This window comes from Aythya ferina (assembly GCF_964211825.1).
Source record: "Aythya ferina genome assembly, chromosome: 1".
NCBI classification, from domain to species: Eukaryota; Metazoa; Chordata; class Aves; order Anseriformes; family Anatidae; genus Aythya; species Aythya ferina.
In genome coordinates this window covers 39,564,297-39,588,906 of record NC_140296.1, presented here as the reverse complement: position 1 = coordinate 39,588,906, position 24,610 = coordinate 39,564,297, and the positions used below count along the sequence as shown (strand labels likewise).

The following is a 24,610-nucleotide window of genomic DNA, read 5'->3' as shown; positions in this document are numbered from 1 at the left end:
CTTTGCAAAATGGGACCAGAAGGAGACTACAGAGAAGATAAATTTCAAATCTCTTTAACCAACACCATCTAGGAAAGCCAGCTATCATAGTAGAATGGAAATATATAAACATTTCAAGGTGTGAAGTCCTGTACTGTTTTAGAGATTAAATACTGTGAATAGTGAGATGCAGCAGCTTTTTTAAAGCGAAGGGAGCATTCTGCTGTGCCAAACAACATTAACATTTTCAACATTAGCTGAAGTGTAGCAGTGGAGAGACCCAGATCAAGTAAATTACTCACACATCAGCTACTTTACATGTATGTTGTTTACATGGAACAAGCGAGAAGTTCCAGAAGCTTTAATAATCAATCCCACAGCTCACTGAAGAAAGCATACTTCCTGCAGGCAGATTTTGTCATGTATTCTGTCACCTCCATGCTTTCCAGATATGGAATATCAAATAAGATCTCTTTATGCTGTGGTGCTTAGCTGTAGTCTAAACTTCATTGAATTTCACTGAAAGCAATAGAATTGTGCTCTTTTACTTTCAATATGAATTTGGACCGTTGATCTAATTTGGTGCATTCTATTTCATCATTCACTTCATGTACCAGCTTTCTGAGGCAAAACATTTCCATAGAGATGCCTGCACACACATATGGAAACTTAACATAAAAAAATAAAAATAAAAATAAAAAGTCAATCAAACCCCACATGATACAGAGTTGTACCTACATAAAAACCACATAAAATGAAAACAGAAAAGGAGTTAAGGAGACTGACTTGACATATATTCTCTCTTGCCTCAGTAGCAGAAAGGACATTTTCTCAAGGCAGAGTCTGTGGCTCTGAATGTAGCACTTAAAGCATTGTATACAGTTGAGGCATTTGGTGCTTTAAATAAACCTCAAGTGAAAAAGAAACAAAAGGATATTTACAGGTATTGAATTAGGCAATGATAATTTAATGCAAATAATTGTAATTGCCTAAATACACACACAGATATCATCTTCCATATTTCAAAATTTTGTTTTGGAAGCTTTGGCTTTGTGGAACACCTTTGAGTTCCTCATTTTGATTTATTTTTTATTTAACCTATATTAGCAAAGTGGTGAATCTGTAGCCACTGTGTTAGTCATATATGGCACAGTAACAGGGGGATATATGGGAAGGTACATATGAAAAATATTTGATAACCTAATACAGTAAGACTACTTTGTTTCCAATATTTATTTATATATCTGTGCTTGAAAAACGCTTTATAAATCATATTACTGTGAATTAAAAAGAGATACTAAAGAAGCCAGGAAGGGAAAAATAAAGCAGCTTTGATTTTTCTCTAAGTTGAGCTCAAATACCCAAATCTTCTCAACCTCCTGTGTATCTATCTGTATGTGTGTGAGTATGTGTGTTAGTTATCTGTGAGGTTGGTTTACCCAGTGGCAGACATCATAAAACTTTACCCCTTTCTCCCTCCCCACCCCAATTAAAAAAAAAAAAAAAAAAAAAAAAAAAGTTGGCAGAGCATAGAGAAAGTTTCTGCTGGTATATACTGATTTGTCACTTCCCTTGGGAAATAAATACGTCAATGCATTTACTGCCTTATGTGTAATCAAATATCCTTCCAGGCAAAGAGAAAAACTAAGTGCTGCTCTCCTTCTTCCCTATCCAGATTATATGCAAAAATCAAGTCAAACTCACTTTTCATCTTTCAGCAATCTTGAAAATTAAAAGCAGTGTCCTGTAACTTAATTCAGTTAGCAACAACCCTCCTTATCTTTATTCAGGTGTGTCAAATCTAAGTTTATGGAAAATAATTCTTTGAGGGGGTTTTTGTGTGGATACATTTATTTGATTTTGACATGCAAAGTAATGAAAAATCAGTCACAGTGTCTGGATTCAGTGCATGACCTATGTGTGTGGGTAATGACAGTGCAGTGCAGACATTGGTGCACAATCTGTACAACAGGGTCCAGTCACCCACTGGTGAACAGCATACCCATTGACTACTCACTGCAGAGTATTTCTTGAATTTCACCAGAGGTGCAAAAGGAGCTTTTTCTTTCAATGTGGAGAAATTTCAAAATTTCAAAAATTCAATTTCAAAATTTCTGTAGTGGAGACTATTGCAGAGTCCAGCACTCTGACAACATCCTGGGACATCTGTCCCTTGGACTTTATTATTCCTGGCAAGGAAGAATTTAAGCAGAGGTGGTTTGTGACTTTGTATTGCCAAATCAAATTTCCATCTGCTTTATTCCTGTAAAATAAAGCACATTAGTGCCACCCTAATGAATATACTTAACTGTGAGTTCAACCTGGCTCTTCAGGTGTTCTTAATGGCATATGTACAGCTGTGCTGGAAGTGTTTTACATTAGCTCAGTCATATTATTTCCATATTGCTCTTTCTAAGGAAACTTTTGGTGGAATTTGGTGCATGCAAGTAGAGCAAAACGCATAGAGGCTTTTTGTTGTTGTAAATTTCTGGTTTTTTGAAGTCATTGTCAGTGCTGAAAATTAGTATGAAATACAAATTGTATTCTCTATTAAAACAAAAAATATTATAAAGGATCAATCTGAGCTTCAAAAGCTTCAAGGGGATTATTATTTTGTTTTGTTTTCTTCTTTTTTTTTTTTTTTTATGACAATTCTGTGTTTTCTTGATCAGAAATGCGTAACTAGCAGCCATTTTGTTATACTCTTAGAGAAAAATAAAAAGCCTGGAGAGAGAGAAAACTGTTCCATTTAGTGCCAATCATTTATACTTATGTTTCCTTCTGGTAATTCCTTTTTTGTCAGTTATTTCTGTTCGTGTTTGGAAATTTAGTTCAATTAATTTGTGAAAGCAAAGATAGGGAAAAATAATTATAATAGCTCTTACATTCAGGAGATAAATTTTGCCTTTCCAGTTATGACTTGTTATTTGACAGTGTGTCTTAGTTCAGAGTGTTGCGTCTTGAAAGCTCTACAGTCATTTTAGACCTTTGAAATCTCTTCATGAATACTTAATTCTGCATTTGTAGGAGAAGAGTCTGTGCTGGAGAGATCTGTAGTACTGCTCAATCTGTTGCCATTAGCTCTCAGTGCAGATTGTGCAAGGCTGCAGAATAAATTAGTATTATTTTGAAACACCGTTTGTCCACTGGAATGTCATCCTTTCAGATCCTTGTGCAGAGTGTATGAAATAGCACCAGATGCAGACAGTGATGTATGTTCGACTATGGTTCTCCCAATTATTGTCGTGAAGCTCTCCTGCCTGCATTGATGTTTTGTGAGAAGAACAGAGAACAGTGCTGGTTCCCGAATGTACATTTGTGATGGATGACATTTATTTTCATTTCTTTGTTTCTCTAAGAATAGAGTGAGTGGGCAGCAGATAGGTAGTTCTGTTTTTGTTGTTGGTTTGGAGGAGAGATCCCTGAGCAGAGGGTACGCAGTGTGGTCCATCTACACAGGAGCCTGAAGCATGGGCAGAGGGCAGGGAACTAGTGAAAAGTGCAGGAAGCAGACATGCGGCAGAAGTGCAGATGTGATGAAAAGAGAGCTTTTGAGGGATCTAGAGAGGACTTCCCAGAGTGTGCTGCAACACAGATCCACTTGATCTGAAACCAAGCCCAGAAAGAAGGAGTTGCTTTCAAATATATGAGAGCTGAAAGGAACATACTTTATAATTCCACTTTATTTCTGTTGTTTCAGAGAAATACACATTCTGTTTTTTCTATTAAAAATATTTGGTCTAGTTTTAGTTCAAATACAAGCTTGCTTTACCATTTTAAAACCTGTTGGAGTTTTTTGGGTACTCTCTCTAATGAAAGGGCGTACCTTTTCGTTATAAGTAGAGGGAGTACTTTACTTCAAAGGTCTGGTAATCTTTGGCTCTTGTCACAACAGATTGAATTTCTTCAGAGCAGAAAAGAATATTTATTTTCTTAAACAGCCTCCCTGAATTACACGATTAAAAAAAAAAAAAAAAGTAAAAAAAGGATTCTGTAATCATTGAACTCTAGGAGTTGGCAAATATAAATAAAGAATGGCACAGACTTTGCCCTTAATTTTTCTCTTCTGTTTTCTTCCTCCATCTCTCTTTTGCTTTTACCTGTTTAGACTTTCGAAAAAATAAAATAAAATAAAATAAAATAAAATAAAATAAAATAAAATAAAATAAAATAAAATATATATATACAACAACAACAACAAAAAAAAAACTAGTTAGCATGCAAGGTGTTGCACTTTTTGTCTGTTAGCAATAGCATCTTGAAGACTTTAATATGATTCTGTAATTGTAAAAATAACCAGTAAAAGAAGGAAGGAAGGAAGGAAGGAAGGAAGGAAGGAAGGAAGGAAGGAAGGAAGGAAGGAAGGAAGGAAGGAAGGAAGGAAGGAAGGAAGGAAGGAAGGAAGAAAGAAAGAAAGAAAGAAAGAAAGAAAGAAAGAAAGAAAGAAAGAAAGAAAGAAAGAAAGAAGAAAGGAAAAAACAACATTAAATTATTTTCTCCTTTTTATAACTTCCAACAAAATTAAGTTTGAGCCACCCAACCGGTGCATGGCATCTTTAATGTACTGAATGCCATGTTGTTTAGGCAAACCAGAACCCATAATAAAAACAATTAAATTAGAGAAGACAGTTAACCACTTTACCCTTAAGTGTAAATTGATATGTGAACTGAACTGAGTGGAATTTTCCCACTGAGTTCAGTTGTGCTGGAATGGATAGAATGTTTCTGGTTTGTGTACATGTCTTAAAAGTGAGGAGGTCTGACACATTCTGCAGCAATTCTGGAAACGTTCCCTCTCAACATCTTTTTTTTTTTTTTTTTTTACTTTTGAATTTCCTGAGGGTCCTAATTAATAAAGTCAGTAAGAAAAGCAGTCACAGTCTATCTGCATCCCTAATGGACTTTCATTAGAAGGGAGGCCAACTTCTTGCCTGTTTCAGATCTTCAGTTTATTGGCCACAATATCAGGCCTGGATCTGAAGCCCTTTTTCTTTCCAGATTTCTGTAATAATTATTTCCTTGCCAGACAAGCCCATTTTCTAAATTTAATACTGGGCTAGCCTCTCTAAAATATCCTTTTCATCTGCTTCAGGAGTCTTGAATTCCAATCAAACATCTATCTTCTTATCGAAAACATCTGTGAGAAACACACACACACCACACAGGCACACATACACACACAAATAAATAAATAAATAAAAACAATATATTTACACAAAATAACTTCTATACATACCTATAAAATAGCAATTAATCAGCAGAAGTCAACCTTGAGGTTGTCTCTGTGAGAATGGCTTATTTAAAATCTCTCAGTGATTAAAATATGAGAAATACCTAGTTCTTACTTTGGCATTTGTTCAAGTAGACTTAAAAACTTTTTCAAGGTTGTAAACTTGACTAGCTGTATTTTACAGATGGGAGGGGAAGGAAGCAACTTTACTTCACTGAAGAAGTAAATAGTAAAGTTGCATTTAGAAATTCAGGCCTCCAGGCTTCCTGTCAGTACTATCTAGATCCCACTTACAGTCAATAACATAAAATGAAAGTTGTCTCAATGCCTGTTCTGGATGAGATATTATTAGGGTCATAGATTTACAGAGGTTTGTGTCCTTTGACTTTTACACTCAGGTGTCACAATTTGTTCTAGGTGCATATTATAATAGCAGTAACACTAAATCATGGGAAATAGGTAGAAATAGTGGTTATGGCAACGACATTTGGGTAGAAGATTCAGGCTCTTGTTCTCACTTTGTTAAGCATTAAAGACTTAAAAATCAGCATAGAAGAAAATGTGGTGACTAATATTTTCCTAATGAGACTATATGACACCCCTGACTAATTCTAATATGAAAGAGGGAGGTCTCCACATTCACTGTTTTCCAGCAGACTTCATCCAAATCAGTGTTCAATTTAAGTTCAGTCATTGTTTTGAGAATGAAGAGAGCATATCAGGACACTCCTGCCCCCAAACTGGGCAGTACAAAAGTGAATGCTATCAGATGGGATAAAATATTAGATGTTAATCTTGTAGTCAGACTGGGTTCTTGAAACAAGTCACATTCAGAGTATCAGGCACAACACAGCACACAGCCAATTGCTGGGCTGCATCTCTCAAGAGGAAGATCAAGTACCCAGAAGCAAAAGGGAGAGAAATATAATTTGCTATGGAAGTCTTAAAACTGTATTCAATTTAGTCTCCGCTTAACCTCCAGGACCTTTATGAAGACAAGAGGCACAGAAAGTCAGAAAGGAATGAACAAAGATAGATGGGAAAGGAAGGATAACTAGGTCAAAATAGGAAATGAAAGAAAATGACTAGGGTATTAGAAAGTATAAAGAAGAGGAAGGATAGCACAAGGGAAAGAGAGGACCATTTTGTGCTAGGGCAGACGTGGAAGGAATTGTCTTTCAAAAGTTTTCCACCCAGCAGTATCTAAGCCAGGTTCCTTCTTCTCCCCATCTTGTCTCTTGCTCATGTACCCCTCATGTGCCCTTCATATGCTAGTGTAGCAAGATACAGAAGGTAGTATATTTTGCCTAAAGAAATCTTTTTTGTGGGACTGAGACATTAGTTTGCCCCATGCTGCAAGCCAGGCACCGGGAGCTGCAGCCATGGCAGGTCTATGAACCATGCAGGGATTTGGGCTCAGTGTGTGCTCTGTGCGGGAGTGGCAGTGAGGCAGGGCTCTCGTAGCAGTGGGATGCTGGGGCAGTTCTCAGAGGTACAACCCAGAAGTGGAAAGAAAACAGAAACTGGCTGCTATGTGAGCCATTCAGGGTGTCCATCCATACCTGTGCTGTGCTGTTTCTTGCAGCTCAGTTGCTGTCATAGTTCAAACCATCTTCATTACTTTGCTGCTTTCCTCTGGATGGACCATTTAAAAATTTTTTTAAATCTGCTTTTTGAAACAAGACAAGTATATACAGTATTTAAGGTCACTATATTTAAAAGCACTATTTACATTATTGTTCTCTTTTAGTACTCTGAATTCTTCAGACCTTAATAATATTGTTGGGCTTTTTGACTACTGTTGTACACTGAACAAGTCGTTTTGTTGAACTGTCCAAAATACTTCCCACATCTTTTTCTTTGAATAGGTGTACTTAATTTAGAACCCGTTTATAGATAGGGGTAATTCACCCTATTTCATACAATGTACATTGCCTCTTGTCTACACTGAATTTTATCTGTTGAGCTTCTTAAACACATAACTTTGTTCAGCTTTTCTGAAGTTCCCCCTGGCCTTCTCTAATCTTGAGTAACCTGTGTCATTTTGACTGTAAGTTTTAAAGGTTCCATTAATACTTCAAATAGTTTTTAATTTTTTGTTTTGTTTTGGGATTGGCAAGGCAGTATCAGAGGTACATTGAGAATATCTTTGTTCAACAGAGCTGCAGTAATTGCTTCTGTCTCTTGTAGCTTGAAGAAAGTGAAATAAAGTGAAAATACCCATTCATAACAAGAAAATGTAAAGTCAAATAGGCACAAAGTTTTTAATATTTAATTTTTCACATTATAAAGTAGACTTCTCTGCCTCCCCATAAATGCAGAAATGGATAGGATTAATTAAACATTAAACCATTAATCTTCCTAAAAGAAAAGTCCTTGATGGTCATGTTTAATATAATTTATTCCTAAGGTGATCTTCCCCCTATCTGAATTTTCACCATCATTGGTTTAAAAATAATTAATAATAAAGACATAAATATTTTGTTATCATATCGGTCCTATCTTTTTACTGGAGCAGAAGGGGTATTATTTGGTAAATCTTCTTTTAATTAAATAATTGACTGGAGGACTGATTGCATAATGGAAATGTATGACATTCAGTACGGCCACTGATTTAGAAATGAGACCGTGAGTCTGTGGAGAAAAAAGGGTTTCTAGGCCCATAGGCTCTGGGGAAGAAGCATATTTACTTTCTAGGCTGTTTGCCTTCTAGAAAAGTAGGAGGAGCGGGGAATGAAGCCAACAGAATGGGGCCACTAGCATTTTTAGCTGATTATATGCAACATCAAGAAGGTGCTATTTGTATCTGTGGGATATTACTATCAGCTGACAGAATAAGAAAACAGGAAAAAATATGAAGTAAACTCAACAAAGTGAAAATATGCCATCAAGGAAGAAAATATATACCAGAGAACTACTTATATATATATATATATATATATGTATGTATAAAAAAGTAAGTCATGCTTGCTTAAATTACTTAAGGTTTCCATTCTGTAACTATGAATGATATGAACATAATTATTGCATTGGCAGTATGTATTCTTTTTATTTCTAGCTTTGTTACTTTGTTGAATATGTTGGGGCTAAATGGATATTTGGGGTCAACATTATAAATGTAATAGCACTAAGCAAAAATAATAGTTACTAACATATTTTAAAAATATAATGGGAAGAAATAAATAGTCTTTATAGACCTTTTATAGTCCTATAAAATGGGGGAGGGAAATGAGAGCAGGAGATATGTCTGTGTGATATTTCCTAATATGATATTTCCTAATATGATATTGGCAAATGAATTGTCAGGAACTCTCTGAACATGGGGAGATAGGAAACTTTAAGAAACAGTCTGAATATTTTTACCTATTTTGAGACTCCCTTTATTCCTCTATGGACAGACAAGGAATTCTAATCCATTAACTCAGGCTTTTTTGAGCAATAACTCTACAACCTGTAGCATTTTCTTTTAATCTCACAATGGTATATTTACTATCTTAGTTCATAGGTTAAAGGCACAATGAGTCCCAAAGGAGGAGAAGGGAGACCTATTGTTACTCAGATGCAGAAGATCTACTCACAGCAACATCTATCAGTATCTTTCTAAAATGAAACCAAAAGAAGAGTGGACAAATGATACAAACTCAGGATGCAAATGTCAGTGGGAGAGGAAGTGAATATGAGACTGTGGCCCAGTCAGTGCTATGAGTACAAAAATTCAATCTAAGGTAGGGCCTTTCTACCTCCCGACTGCCATAACTTTGATTAACCTTGCAGTGTTTCAGCACGGGGTCATGCTATCCAGTTGACATTTTTCCTTTGAGATGTCAGTCACATTTCAATAACTTTTCAGTGTGGGCTTGTAAGTCCTGTCTCTTCATTGACTTTGAATGAGACAGGTTGCTTATGAATGCAGCTTGGAGTGTCACTCAGATATTCTTGCATTGTGTTATCTTTGATTGACATGTCTGGAGTGGTGGAAAAATTCAGGGTATCTAACTGCCCCTGTTTTGTCAATGAGGACCCTCCATTTTTTTTTAATTATTGTTATTTTTTAATTCTTGAGACTCTTGCCCTTCTGAAGATAATAAGATTTGTTATTGAGTTTCTTTTTTATTATTTTTGTCTTTTGTATTAACAAACACAGAAGAATCCTGTCCTGCAGATATAGCAACTTAGCACAGGTTTACACAGCATGAAAAGTGTAAGCTTTACTAATGGAAGATAATACGTTAATGATAACAGAGAAAATACAAGTTCAGAAAAGGACATAAAAGAAATTCCTATTGGTTCAAGGTAGATAGTTTTATTTTATGTCTGTCTTGTGTAATTCGTAAGGGTTAGGTTCAAAGCTCTTAAAAAAGGGCCAGAAAGAAGGGGAAAAATAAATCTAGTTTTCTAGTGTTTATTATTAGCAACATAGACTGTAGCTGCTTTTGTGGAAGTTTCACTATGTAGTAGAATGCTGTGTCCCAGAACAGTGATTGTTCCAAGGCTGTGTTATTCAATAAGCTGATTTATAACATGTGACTCCAGTTATAATGCAAGAGTTGCTCCGTTTATTTTAAACAAAATAAATATTTTCTGCTGTATCCACTTGAGGTTTATAATCTTGTTTTTAGGAGTGCCCTAGTTCACATAACAGACTTACCCCCTTCCAGTGCTAACAGAAAATTCAGGGTCCATGGCGGAGGACAGGAAAACTGTAATATAAAATAGTTCATATTTGTTTCATGGCATTTCATAAATCTGGTTCCCAGGCAGTAGAGGAAAATTAATAAGTGTTGTTGGTTTGTTTTGTTTTGTTTTGTGCTTTTTGTTTGTTTGTTTGTTTGTTTTAGCTACTACTATAGCTTTCTTGCTCAGCTGAATGGAAAGCAGTATACAAAAAAACAGTTACTGCTGGAAACCAGATACAAAACAACAGCAAACAGAAACTTCTTTAATAGGCATAATCTGTAGTCAGTGAAAAGCAAAGACATCATTAAATTCACAACAGAACTTATTTTTCTACTGTAAACCATAGGGGAAGCAGTCATGCTGAGATGTGAATAAAGAACCAAGGGCTGTATCCTGAGCATTGTCATGCCAAACTTTTGCATGTGTGTCTATCTGCGAGGCTGAATCATGAAACTTGGTTAGATCTTTAGCCACCCATTTATTGCAAAGGGGAAATACTCTGGGGTGGAATCCACAAAATCTACTGTGATGAGGAGAGAGCTACTTAAGTAAGGTAATAGCAGTGAAAAGGGAATCAGCACATGTTGTCAATCATCTTATACATTTACATCAGTAGGAATAAAAAACAAAAACAACAAAATAAAAAAAAAATCATAGCTCATAGTCTCATGGCTACAGCACTTGGCAATGGGAGTTGGAATACTCTTGAAAAGCAATTGAACTTAATCCTCTCAAAAGTTACATGAGTGCTTGAACTACTGGATGAGTGGGACCTGTGGTTCTTTCAGCAGACAGTTTTTTTTTAAAGTGGTACTTACAGTGGTACTTTGTAGAAACCTCAATTTGCTACAGGTGCACAAGAGTGCCTATAAGATCAAGCCCTCAGGAAAAAGAGGCAGAAGAACATCTAGCTTACTGATCCTGATGTGGCTTAAGTCTGCTCTAGGTATGAAACTCTTCATCTCTGTTGCGACTTAGACTTTTCGATATGTGTGCAGAGGCAGGACCTTAGATGTGTGAAAATCTTTAGTACGAAGTGCAGAGTGTCTGACCTTGTCATTGCCAGATGCCCATCCAGCTCTCTCACTCCCCCTCCTCAACAGGTCAGGGGAGAAAATAAGATGAAAAATATTGTGTGTGGAGGCAAAGCTAGCAAGATCACTTACCAATCATTTTCAAGGCCAAATAAGACTTGGAGAAAATTAATTTACTGTCAATTAAAATAAAGTTGGATGGTGCAAAAAAAAATTAAAACACAAGCTTTCTCCCATGCCCAAACAGTGCAGGAGGGGATGGGGATGGGGAACAGGGGCTTGGGGTTGGATAGAGTACCTCCTCCTCCTCCTTCTCTTCCTCCTTCTCCTCCTAGTCTTCCTCCTCCTCCTCATCCTCGTCCTTGTCCTCATCCTTCTCCTCCTCCTCCTTTTCCCCTCCCCCACCCCCCCCTTTTTCCTTCTCCTTCTGCTGACTTTAGGGTTTGCAGGTCTGTTTCTCACACTTTTCTCTCCCCCCCCCCCCCCCCCCCCCCCCCGCCTTGTCTGGTGTTTTGCACATTCTTAAACATGCTTTCACCAAGGTGCTGGCTGCTGGGCCTAGTTGTGTCCTGTGGTGGGGTCATTGGAGCCCCAAACATAAAGAAAATGGAAGCTGATCTATGAAAATCTAATGAGTACATGTATACATTAGTCCATTGGCTGTGAAAAACAGATGGATGCATTTCTAAAAAACTAGTTGCTTTTGCTAGTAATAATTTTTATGCTAGTAATAATTTTAACTATTATGATTTTTTTTTATTTCATTTCAATTAGTAGTTGCACATAATTTTTAACACTCTGATACCTCTTCAAATAATTTTGAGAGTGTTAGCATGTTTTCCTCAAAGGTAGAGGTTTCTAATACCTTGTTAGTAGTTTCTTTTTATTCATTTATTTGTATATAATATATTGCATATAACACTAGTGCAAAAGAAGTGTATATGTGTACATATATATATGTACGATATATATAGTATAATATGTATAATATTATTCTGCCAATGGCAACATAATGGCCACCCTAGTGATTGGAGCTAATATGCTCAAGAAGAGAACTTTTTAAAACGTACTGAAACTCCATGTGATACTGACTTCATTCTTCATTCACCTGTCTTGAAATCTAGCAGAGACGAAAGAAAAAAAAAATCGTATTTCCCAGTGGACAATCATGAGCAAAAAGACAGAAAGCTGTGACATGACTTGAGATATCACACCAGGGGGTCATTGTCTAACTGCAGAGCTCTGTATATTATCACAATAAATGGCTGTGGAAAGTCTTTTAGTTATCTAAAAGAGGTGTTCAGAATCAATTTTCTAATGTATGAGTCTAATGTGTGCTTTAATATTAGATGTCTACTGAACTATTTCTCCTGATCTCACTGCCTGTATTTTTATCCAGTTACTGACAAGGTTTAAGGTGGGTAAAATTAAGCAGGCAGGATCTCTCCTTGAGTCTGTGAAGGTGTGTAACTTCTCTTCATTGTTTAGCTAAGTTGCTCATAAAAGCAACTTAACATAATTTAGAAAGTTTGCTTTGCCAAATACTCATGATATAGGTATAAATAAGTTATTAAGTTAGACAGGCTGAGTGCTAAGGGTATATGGATTACGTTTACCTAGTGTAGACAAATATGCAGTGAATACTAAGCAGGGAAAAAGCTAAAGGAAAGACTAGATTTCTGTATTCATCTTTGAGTGGGAATAAAAATTTGCACTTTTTATGAGTCAAAATTTGCTAGGGCACCAACCTCTTAGAATTACACAATTTCACCAGGAGATTTAGTGAATTTCAAGATGAATAGAAGAAAGATGTTAGCAGGCAGCCAGTACTTTTTGTTCTTTGTAGCTCTCTACTTTCTACCAGACTGACTGAATCTACCATATATACTAAATGACTGTGTTTCAGCCATCCCTGTTGGGAGATCTTCTTCATAATCTAACAGACTTAGTGTCATTAGGAAGTCCTCCCTAATATTTTGCCAGCAGGGCTCTACTGAAGCTTTTATCTATGGAACTGTTGAACCGTGCAACACGCAAGCAGTGGCAAGGTGGTATGTCTTTCTGGGATAATGACAACAAACACTTCCTTTGGACTTTGGAAATGAGTGGATAGAAATAATTATTTTATTTTTGTTTTAGCTATTCTATATTCTATTCATGACTGTATTCAAGTGCTCTTTGACCACTGGATATTATCTCTGAGTTGGTGGCTCTGGAACACTCACCTACGTTCTTAAAGACCTCCTGTTTGTCCTTCTCTTCTGAATATAGCCATGCTGCAGTGGTGAAATATTAGTGTTACTATTAAGTTTAGATTTTCTTAGTTTAATTCCACTTTGCTTCACTGTATAGGGTATAAACATCATACATGAATGTCTCCCTGAAAAGGTGGGAAACACTCATAATTTTGATTCCCATCAAGCAAAATGGGTTCAGCCCAATTTGTCCCAGGTATGTGCACTACCCTGATAGATGGAGCAACAACAACTATTTGAGTGCAGTGCCAGATTTATCAGGTGTGATCCAGAAGTGCTGATTATCAAAACCCTGTCAAGCCCCCTTTATAGATTTAGATGGAGTAGAGAAGGAGGCATGCATTTCTGAGAAAGTAGAAGAATGGATTTAATGCTCAGATTAGACATGTGACTGAGTTTCACAAGCTTTATGGTTGCTTCACATCCTCTGCACTGCAGTAGCTGACTGTATGAGTACTCCTAGTCAGTGGTAATTAAAGTGTAATTAGACATGATCCATTGATGTAGCTCAGTTCATGTGCGGTATGTCTCTGTACCACGGTCATTTGAGTATGTGTCTAAGACAACTTAGATAAGCAAAAAGTAGTGATTTGTAACAGAAGGATGGGCTATTTACATTAGATGTTTAGAAAAACTTTTCAGTGGCAAAGATAGTTAAACGTCAGTTTTGTGATACTGCTGTCACTGCAGATCTGGAAGACACGAGCGTATTACAGATAGGAAGAATTGCTTTCTTATGAGTGGAGGCAACTTCCAGTGCTAGGATTTAAAAAATAAAAATAAAAATAAAAATAAAAAAAATAAAAATAAAAATAAAAAAAAACTTGCTTGCCCTAAGCCATTTAGCAGCAGTTTTATCAACAGTCTGTATTTGAGGAGGGTACCTAGTCTTGGTTTCTCAAATCCTGTTGTTCATTTGAACAGAATATTTAGTCCACAGTTTTTGTTTATGATCTTTTCTTTTGTTAATCTCTCTGACAATATTTATGTTTCTATCCTATATACACATAGTTCCTTCTGAGTTCTATTTGTTAATTAGACTTTTCCTATGCAAATTCTGAGCTAGGCTAGATTTTCTAAAATTGTGGTTGCACAAAGAACAATGAAGACAAGATATGTCTTCATAAAATCTTCAAACTTAATAAAATTATTTGCCTTCAATGTTTAAAAAATGTAGGAGAAAGTATATTTTCTGTATTATAAGCTGTAGCTGTCATTCCTGCATCTTTATACACATGTGCCTCTGGAGAAAATAGCTGTGAGGATGCTATTCACTTCCACTTCCTTGTGGAAGTCCCAGTTCTGGGTGGAGTGTCATTGCCACAGTCACTCCTTGCATGATTCTAGACATGAATGTACTGTGTGGCAAATAGTCTTAATTTCAACAGCATGTGCTCTTTATTAATTTTACTTCACTGTATATTTTCACTTTAATTTCATTTGAGATTTATTTTCCTACAGAAAAGTTCTATAGAAACTAGAAAATAAATTAAAAAGAATCGCTGACACACTAGGAGACACACAGCTCAATAACTCATTACAGTTTAGAGATGCTTATTATGTATATTCTCAATTTTCATTCACAACATGCAAAGTGCAAACTCTCCATCTCTCTTTTGACTGTGCACTGTTGGTAAAATGGATTACATTTTTTCCTTGCACAGGATATATTGTCTATTAAGGTCCATGAAAATAAACACAATAAAAAATCTAATGAAATGTTGTAGTATAGAATAAGTAGTTGCTTTTAAGGTCTTACTGTTCAAGCTGCATTAATTGTACAAGTTACAGAGCTTAATATTTTTGGAGGAAAAAATAGGAATTTGTTTGAATTATTCATGTTTTGAAAATGGCCTGTATGACAGCTATTTTCATAACTCATTTTTACTGCAAGTTTAGCACATACCAAAACTCCCACTGAATTGAGAAATTAAGATAGTTATGATTTTAGCTAAAGTATTTCATGCTTTCTTTTAAAGAAAAATCTTCCTTATTGTTAATATACTGCACAATGCCATGATTAGGAAAATGCAGACCTATGAAATCATGTAATGTTTTCTGTCAATTCAGTAGGCTATAACAATTTATCCTTTTTAACATGATCTAGATAGCTCTTAAAAGATTTTTAATCTCCCTTTCTCTCCAGTGCAGGAAAAACCTAGACCCCACAAAAATTACTCTCATAACAGATGATGTAGAAACCAACAACAAAAGGAACAGTATTAAGCCTGGGGTACTTTTTCTGATTTTGGTCTGTAGGAGGGGAGAAACAGAAAATAAAACCATCCTCTCACTACTGTCTTTATTCTCCCTCTTACAACCACATGGAAATCAATTGATAAAGGGTCTTGTGCACCTTGGATGCAAAAAGGAAGTAAGAATTGAGGAGCAGGATTTTTATCTTCAGGGCCTGTGTATGCAGATTAGCTTGGATCTTGGTTCATGTTTCTCACAGTTGGCAGCTGGAACCCTAATATCCTCATTGGAAGATATTAAACTAGATCCGTATTTATTCAGCACCTTTTCAGGAATCAAATTTATGCAAGCAAAAAGGATAATTTACTTGCAGCTTGCTGCTCCTCTATTACAGCAGCAATGTTTTTGTCCCTGAGTACAGACAAATTAATAATTTATTGATATATGCCAGGTTATATTGCTCTTTCCTGACCAAATAAACTAATTTAAATATGTTGCTTGTACTACACTTGGAGGCTGACCCTAGTAAATTGTGGTGACATCCAGAAAATTACTAATTAGGAAAAGGTATTTAGAATAAATGAGCTGTAGATTGAACGAGCAAATGTGCTATAAATCTCATTTTTTATGTGTTTGATTTAATTTACAGTCCCGGTTCTGGTCCATCTTCATCTGGATATTGCTTTATTCTTAAAAAGATTTAGAACAAAATGGACATCCAGCTAGCATGGTATTTTGAATATACCTTTGACAGACCCTCAGATTTAAGGAAGCAAGAAAAGCATGTTTGCCTCAAGAAAATGATATATATATATTTTTTTTTTAACAGAAGAAAACCATCAATTCCTAATGAAAAACTGCTAAACATAAAAAAAAAATAAAAATAAAAAAATTCATGTGCCATATGGCAATTATAACAAAAGACTGAATTTATTACCAAATAAAACTGTTGGCTTGTGCATTTCACAGTTTTCTCCATTCACAGCCAGTGTGTTTTTAGAGGTTTTCTGTAGGGTTAGTTGCCCAGACTTCTGCAAAAACAACAGTTTGTCCTTATTGAAGTAGGTGTTAGGAAATCAAATCCAACTGGAGCACGGAATGAAATTACAGACTGGTTTTGTCCCAGCTGCATGAAATGCCAAGAGCTGATTTTTCAGTGCAGACATTTAAACAAATGCATACAAAGTTATATTTGTTCTCTTTCTGAATGAATTATCTTTATTGTGTTTTTCATATTTCTATGTGCAATTTAATATTTTGGCAAAGACACTTTTCACTTTCACCTCAGTGAAAATGCTTTTGCACATCACTTTTTCTTTTAATAAGTAGTCCGTTAAGGAACAAAATAACAGCCAATGTAAAGCTCAATTTGATTTTCTAAACAAAATCAAGTAAACTTTGATAACAAATAGATATTTCTGTCTAATAGACTTATTGCATTAGAGCTACTCAGATAATAGCCATAATGACTTAAGATGTGACCTGTTTCATTGCTGCCGCTGTGCTGTTGTTTTATCAAATGTCATTATTTAAAAATAAATAAATAAAATGTGGGATTCTGGAGTGGTTCACTCACTAGCAGTACAGAAAATTCCTGTGCAATTTCTTCTAATGCACCCTGGTCTCAGAGAGCCTTCTAATAAGTACTCACATCTCAATATGATTTTTAATGTTTAAAAATACGTGTTTAATATCTGTTTTTTTTTTTTTTTTTTTTTTTTTTTTTTTTTTTTTTGCCATCAATTTACTTTGTTACCTACAATTTTAATTAGGTCATATTAGAAAGTATTTCCCTTCTTCCTCCCCCTCTCACCTACTGCAGCTATTCATCTACGGAAGTGGACATTTGCATTATCATCTCTGATCAGATTTCTTTTCTGTGAGTCTGTGATGCAGTTAGCATGTATTTAGCATGTATATTTAAGCAACATTCGTACAAACCTTTTAATGTAGCTTGCATCCAAATTATAAAATGACTTTTTTTTTTTTTTTGGTGCAAGCACCTACTACATGAAATTCTTTGGTGTGTACAGCAGTACTTACTACATTCAAATTGTATTGCCAAAAAGAGGGTGAAGGGATAAATTTGAAGACTTGTGATCCCCTCACTTTCACTTGGCCACACAGTGTGACTCTCACAATTAAGTTGGCAAAGATCCTTGAGATGTGAAAGGGAATCCTTTAGCAAGGACAATGGTGTTTTTATTTGGCAGTAAGAAAAGATGCAAGGGAATACAATTAAGCTCCATACTCTTGCATTGAATGGCTTAATTCAGCTATGCTCGTTCACCAATATTTCACTCCTGTTGCTGTGATTGGCATGGAATGGAACACAGGGAAGTTAAATCACAGAATCTCTCTTCACAGGGACAACTTGCTTATCTATAACCTGTCAAATTCACCAACAGCTAACATCAGTATATTAAACTGTTCCTGAACATATTCATACAACTTGTTTGGCAGATCAGGTCTGTGTACAGAACTAATCTTTGAATCTCTTCTCTCTCTCTTGGACTCTCCTGATTTGCCTTCTTTGACATCTAATGTCAAGGAAATAGTATAATGTGAATTTGTGAACAATATTTTCAGCAAGTTCATGCTGATATAGAATTTCCCTGAGAGGCAACATTAATAATGGGTTGGCACAACACATTTGCTGGAGTGGATTTGATGCCTTGATTGAGTTTCCGTGGTGCATTTGTTGTTGCTTTGGGGAACGTGTGGATATTGGGTTCAATAGACCATAGAATTTTGAATTAACCTCTCTTTTTCTCTTCATGAATATAATGGCTTCACAATCTGTTCTTGCTTGGCCTTTTATGTAAGGGAAAGAAGAGAAGCTTTAATTTAAGGAAAAAAAAAAAAAAAAAAAAAAAAAAGCCATTTTTGAGTGCATTGTGAGGAAAAATAAATATACATAAGAAAACGTTGACTCATAAGAATCTCTTAGGCTACTTTCCCTCAAGAGCATCCTACACTGATTCACTATAAAATATTCAGTTCAGCCCTGAAGTGTAAAAGATGAAAACCATTAGCACTAAGTTCAGAAATGGCAGCTTCAGTTACACGCTTTGTTTTGGAGAAGCCTGTGATGAATTTGAGACTCCTGTATGATTTTCAAGAGTCCTGTTAAACCCTGTCAATGGTCTCATTTTAGGTAAATATCTCTTTTTCTTGTAGTTGTAATTGAATAATGCAATTTTACAAGAAAAATTGCAGGGGGAGGGGGGGGGGAAGGGAAAAAAAAAAAAAAAAGGAATATATTTTTTCTTCATTCCCTGCTGTTGTTTTCAAATAATCTTCTGTTTGCTTTTTTAGTTAACTATAAATTTGCTATGAGGGTCTCAAAACATCAGAGGAACAATCTGATCTTTGCCTTATTTCCAAATCCAAAGAAGATTTCTGTGTGTGTGAGCTACACATTCAAATGGGGGAGAGGATAGTGGGTAACAGAAAACAATAATTATAGGCTATATCTGTATTGCAAGGTGAAAAATGTGCTCAGGGTTAACTTAAGGGAAAGCTGATATAAAAATACTAGTATTGGTAAACTGACGTATAGAGTGAGCTTGAAATCTGTGTTATTTTAAAATGACATACTAGCCAAAGTATGTAACCTTCCTTACATACTCCTACTCCTACTCCTTAGGTTGTTGCATTACAAAGAATGTAAAGCATTACATTTGCTATCTTCAATATTTCACCATATGTTTACTCTTTAAGACCTGTTCGTTTATCAAGAAACATATATGTTATTTTAACTCACTAGGTGTCTACTTCAGATCAATCTCATATTATTTTGGTTGTTCATCTCACAAGCATATGTTTATATCTAAGCTTTTAATTCAAAACAATAATCAATAATATGATTACTGGAAAAATATGATTACTAAAGGTTTTGGTTTTATCTTAAAGAAACATAATATGAACTGTTTTTTCAAGTTTACTAATTTTACCTTATCTTAACTGCAATTCATTGATATATTCCTGAATGCTCTTTCTAACTAACTGCTGGCCATGATTACAAAAATGAATAAAGCTATTGCATACTTTAGCAATTTGTTTCCTGAGTTTCTTGTTCAAAGTTGTGTAGGTTTTAGAAAGCAAGTTAAATTTGAGAAAGTTAAATTAACCCTAGGGAAAGTCTGTCTGTATTTCAAACTTGCAGTAAATAATTTATGTGGAATTTATTTGCTTTAGGAATTAGCTCAATAGATACTGACCATCCTTCAGCTCTTAAAATGAGAGTGTTTAAGGCTTTAAATGTTTTAATTTCCTGACAGACACACCAAAAAGTGGGAATTTCTTCCCTTTGATTATAATTCACCACAGCAATCAAAAAAAGAAAAAAATTTAAAAAAAAAAAAAAAAAGGCTTTTCATAGGTTATCGTATGAAGGAGGATTTTTATTTTTCAAATTTTCTTGTTCTCACTGTTTTAGCTCCATGTTTGCTAACAGCAAGAAACACGGGCTTTAAGTGCATAAAGCACAGGGTGAAGCTTGAAGGCCTGAAGGAGTAGGGGGCATGTTGTTTTACTGTCAACTGACTTAACATTATGATAGAAATATAATAGTTTGGGTTGGAAGGAACCTTAAAGATCATCTAGTTCCAAAACCTCCTGCCATGAGCTGGGACACCTTCCACTAGACCAGTTCACTCAAAGTCCCGTTCAACTGGCCTTGATGGGATGGGGCATTCACAATTTCTCTTGGCAACCTGTTCCAGTGCCTCATGACTGTCATGGTGAAGAATTTCTTTCTAATAGGTAAGCTAAATCTACCCTCTTTCAGTTTAAAGCCATTTCACCTTGCCCTATCAGTACACTCCCTGAGAAAGAGTCCCTCTCCAGCTTTCTTGCAGGCCCCCTGTAGGTACTGGAAGGCTGTTATAAGGTCTCCCAGAGCATGATCTCCTCTAGACTGAACATCCCCATCTCTCTCAGTTGTTGTTTTTTTTCATAGGAGAGGTGCTCCAACCCCCTGATCATCTTTGTGGCCCTCCTCTGGACTGGTTCTAATAGGTCCTTGCGCTGGGGGCCCCAAAGCTGAATGCAGTGTTCCAGGTGGGATCTCATGAGAGCAAAGTAGAGAGGGAGAATCACCTCCCTCCTGCTGGACACACTTCATTTGATGCAGCCCAAGATACGGTTGGCTTTCTGGGCTGCAAATGCACATTGCTGGCTTTTGTTGAGGTTTTCATCCACCAGCACCTCCAAGTCCTTTTCCTTGGGGCTGATCTCCATCCAACCTCCACCCAGCCTGTATTTGTGCTTGGGATTGCCCCAACCCAGGTCCAGGACCTTGTACTTGGGCCTGTCAGATGTTGGCTTATGAGATGAACAACCAGGCATTCCTGCTCTTTTTGCTCTTGCCTTTTCATCTTCCATCTCCACAGATAAGAGTCAAAATTGGTTGAAAAATGACTAGTGCCCATTGTTCTAAGTTGGGTACAGAGAATTAAGAATCCCAGTAATGCTGTAAAGTGATATGAAGCATTTCTTTAAAACTGTTCTTCCCACTATTTTTATCTCTACTGGGCTCAACTGTAAAAGTGACAGAGGGAAATTTTAGCAGAAGTTGTCATGATGTTGCCAAGCCCACACAACTGTACTTGACTTGTAAATCCAGCTTCTTGCATGACATGAAATGTGGGCAGTTTTGGTATCAAATCGGTCTGCTTTTTACAGGCAAATAAAAAGCACTTAGCTTGTTACCATATGGAACAAAAGTAATTACTAAGGATGAAAGGCAAAACAAGACAATTAACATGCTTGTTGTTTGTCAAGAAGCAACCTTCTATATCTCAAAATGCTGTAATTCAGGTCTCATGATGAGGGTTTGTGGAAATGCACTAGAAGTAGTGATTTGAAAGATTTATTCCCTTATTGCAGTGACAAATGCAATGGAAACCTGTTCAGAGACTTGCTTTATACTCAATTGCTTCTTGTAACTGATTCATTTATCAGATATTTGACTAGGAGGAACTCAGTGTAACATTATATTGATATAAATCAGTGCAGAACGAAATGTGCTGAATTTCATGGGCTTGCCTGTACAGCAGAACTGATTATCTCTGTATTTTAAATATCAGGCATTTTCCTTAATAGGGTTTGCCACCTGTTGAATTCAATCTTTTTGTAGTTGTCTTTCTTATGAAATGGTAATTTCTAAATAAAGGTATTATTAATTAATAATTTATACATAAATACAGGAAAATTTTGTTTATATGAAACCACCGTAACACAGGAAATTGCTCATGATTTCCTGTCCTCTCATTTGACCTGAGTCAAGGTTACAAGAGGAGTTTTTCTATGCTTTCATTTCAGTTTTTCATTTTTCTATGTCAGAACATTAAAATGTGAATATGTTTTAGAGCGTATTTTCATATTCTGTGATCTAGCTTCAGCAAGACCAGTTCTTCTATACAACATAACTCCAGTTTACAAACACATTCTTCCTTCACTTGTTTTCTTCTTCAGAGAAGCTTCAGTTCTTAAAACTGTAAAGAAAATGGTTTCAACAAAAGTCCCAGAAGAGTCTGTAACTGGCCAAACAGAGAGAATAGGTTAGCAGTCTGCAGTCCCCATGGTCCATATTAGGTACTTTAATTTTGCCAAATATGCAACTCTATGAGCATTAGGGACCTTGTTAAATCCTTAGCCACCACAGGGTCTCCAATCTTGAGTGAAAAATTCCTTAAATGTGACATGAAATTCTCTTTTATCTGAGTTGCAGTCTATCCATTTCTCCATGTTCAGGAGAACATGGCATTCCTGGCATTTTCCCCGCCTTCCCTGATATGTTGATTCTTCTTCATGGCTTGATGAACTGGATAGGGAATCTGGGGAGAATGAGAAATATGGAATCCAGTGTATGTCTTTATTTATTTCATCAGTCTCCATTCATAGGATTTATGGTTATTTTTTTCTGAACAATCCCTTCTAATCTGGGGGTCATGACTACACTAGCAATGTGTATAGACATGACTAAGCTATTTTAGTCTAATTTCATTTTCTTGCCACAATATGTTTCTTAGAAGTAATGTTTCCACAATATTCTCCAGTGAATGCTTCATTTATATAAAAATAAGAAGATGGAAGATTACAAGACACAAAATGGTCTTTTTTTGAGCCATTCTTTCCCAGGAGAACATTTAATAATTTTTATGGAGCATATTGATAAAATATTGTGTACTGTATGTTAAATGATTGAAATATATTGAAAATATACACTATGTGCTTCTTAAATATTAAGAATGCATGGTTATATATGTATATATCTACTTATTACTTACACAGTTATTATAATACAGGAGTTACAATGACAGTGAAGCCAGAGAGGTTAGGATACACACACACACCAAAAAAGTTGACCTGGGTGGTGTAAGTGCTGACTTACTAGTTGCCAACAGAACTACATTATATTTTTTGATTGACCCACATGACATAGCAGCAACTTGTCCAAGAGGGCTGTGTTTCTGTTTTGTACTGCAAAGGCAGCAGCCTTAATTAAGATTTGTGTGATGACTTTAACTGAATTTTTTTTCATTTAGTCAAAGCCTTTAAATTTCTTAATTGCGCTGTTTATAGTATGCTAATTAGAGTTAATTTTACTACACCAGATGATACACTGATTTAGAAATGCATGTAATAGTCCAGTTTTGAATGGAGGGAGGCCCTTTCTTGGTTTATTCTTGTAGGCACATGTTGTCTGCTTTGACCTGCAATTCATGCAATAAATCATTTTTAATGCTGGCACAGGTGTCCTTTTGAATTTAAGTATGCTTTCTCTACATATTGTCTGGTATAGTTTTTTTTCTGATGTACGGCTCATTATCACATCATTCTGTGTGTGCAAGTATTTTTATCGCATCAACTTTTGTAGCTGTTTCTAGTTCCATAGTTGAATTTCCTATACTCATTTCTGAGTTTTATATTCAAACTATATGTATGAGCTTTAAAATACCATATTCAAATCACTCTCAATTTTTCAGTGAAATTTGAATCTGTCTGAACCTGATTTATTCTCCAACCCAAAAACAAATGATCTGATTAAGTAATAGTTGAGAAAAATAGCAAAGAATTACAGAGTTCCCTGTAATTTCAGATCTAGATAGCTAGCATTACAATCATGAGGGCTTGACTCTGCAGTAATTATTTACAGTGGTTCTTATACATATATGTTTTTTAGATTTTCTTTAAAAAGTGTTTTTTGTTGTGTGTTTTTTTTTTTTTCCTCCTCTAAATAGAAATGAAAACAAATCATACACACACACAAAAACTCTACTTAAGTCATCACTGATATTTATTTCTTAAAGTCACCCAGCTATGGGAACTCCAAAGGTCACTTAGCAGTCTATTTCAGTGTTTCAGTATCCTTCCTTAGTGCTAGAAAGATTTTCAGCATCTTGCTACAATTTAATTTCATTGCTTCATCATGGCCAACACATTCCTCTTTAAAGCTATCTTTTATACATTAAAATATCATCTTTATCTTCAGCTTCCTCTTGTTTAGATTTAGGAATCTCAGATTGTTCGATCTCAGATCTTTCCTTGTTGGTCAGATTCCTGGTAGTTCTCCTTTGGACTTTATTGCAGTCCATTGTTGGTTTGTATCTCTTGAGCTGCCCAAAATAGGACAGAAGCAATTCATTTCATGTTTTACCAAAACTAGAGCAAAGCAGAAATTTTATCTTGTATATCCTGCAGTTAGTTTTAAGGTAAAATTTTTAATATCCAAGGATGATTTATTTTCAGATTGGATCCTTTCAGATCTCCAGATCCTTCCTTGAAAAGCCTCTACTTAACTGCACAGATTTTTTCCTTTTAGAATCTGCATTTTAACCTGCCTTCCAACGCACTGGGAGGCCTATGTATGTGCCTTCTTTAATGCAATATGCAGTATTATTAAAAGTTTGTGTTTTATTTATTTATTTATTTATTTATTTATTTATTTATTTTTAATAATAATTAATAGACTAATCTTGATTGCTCTCTCTCTACAAAGTTATCTAATCCATTTTGTATGCACACTACATTAGCTACGTAAGCAATTTTTCTTTTTCTCTTTTTTGTATGTTTGAGAATTTTCTGTGAGGCAAGAACCTTGAGGCCGTGTAAGTGGATGTAAATGGATTGCAACTCATCTATCCATAAGGTCTGTTACCATTTTGGGGAAAGAAATTTGACATGATTTGTACTTATATGATTGACTAATTGTTAACTAATTGATTTTTCTT

General features: G+C 35.6%; 1 protein-coding gene across 10 annotated transcripts in view; it reads left to right on the top strand.

Moving 5' to 3' along the window:
* Nucleotides 1-24,610, top strand: part of PCDH9 (protocadherin 9) — a 748,214-nt gene that overhangs the window by 99,077 nt on the left and 624,527 nt on the right. Inside the window, exon 3 of one of the 10 annotated variants that reach the window (XM_084510730.1) lies at nucleotides 8,708-8,836. The exons of the other annotated variants lie outside the window; for them this stretch is intronic. Within the exon in view, the coding sequence (XP_084366856.1) occupies nucleotides 8,708-8,719 (12 nt within the window). The 3' untranslated portion in view covers nucleotides 8,720-8,836. Of the gene's footprint in view, nucleotides 1-8,707; nucleotides 8,837-24,610 lie in introns of those variants that run through there. 10 annotated transcript variants of the gene reach the window in all.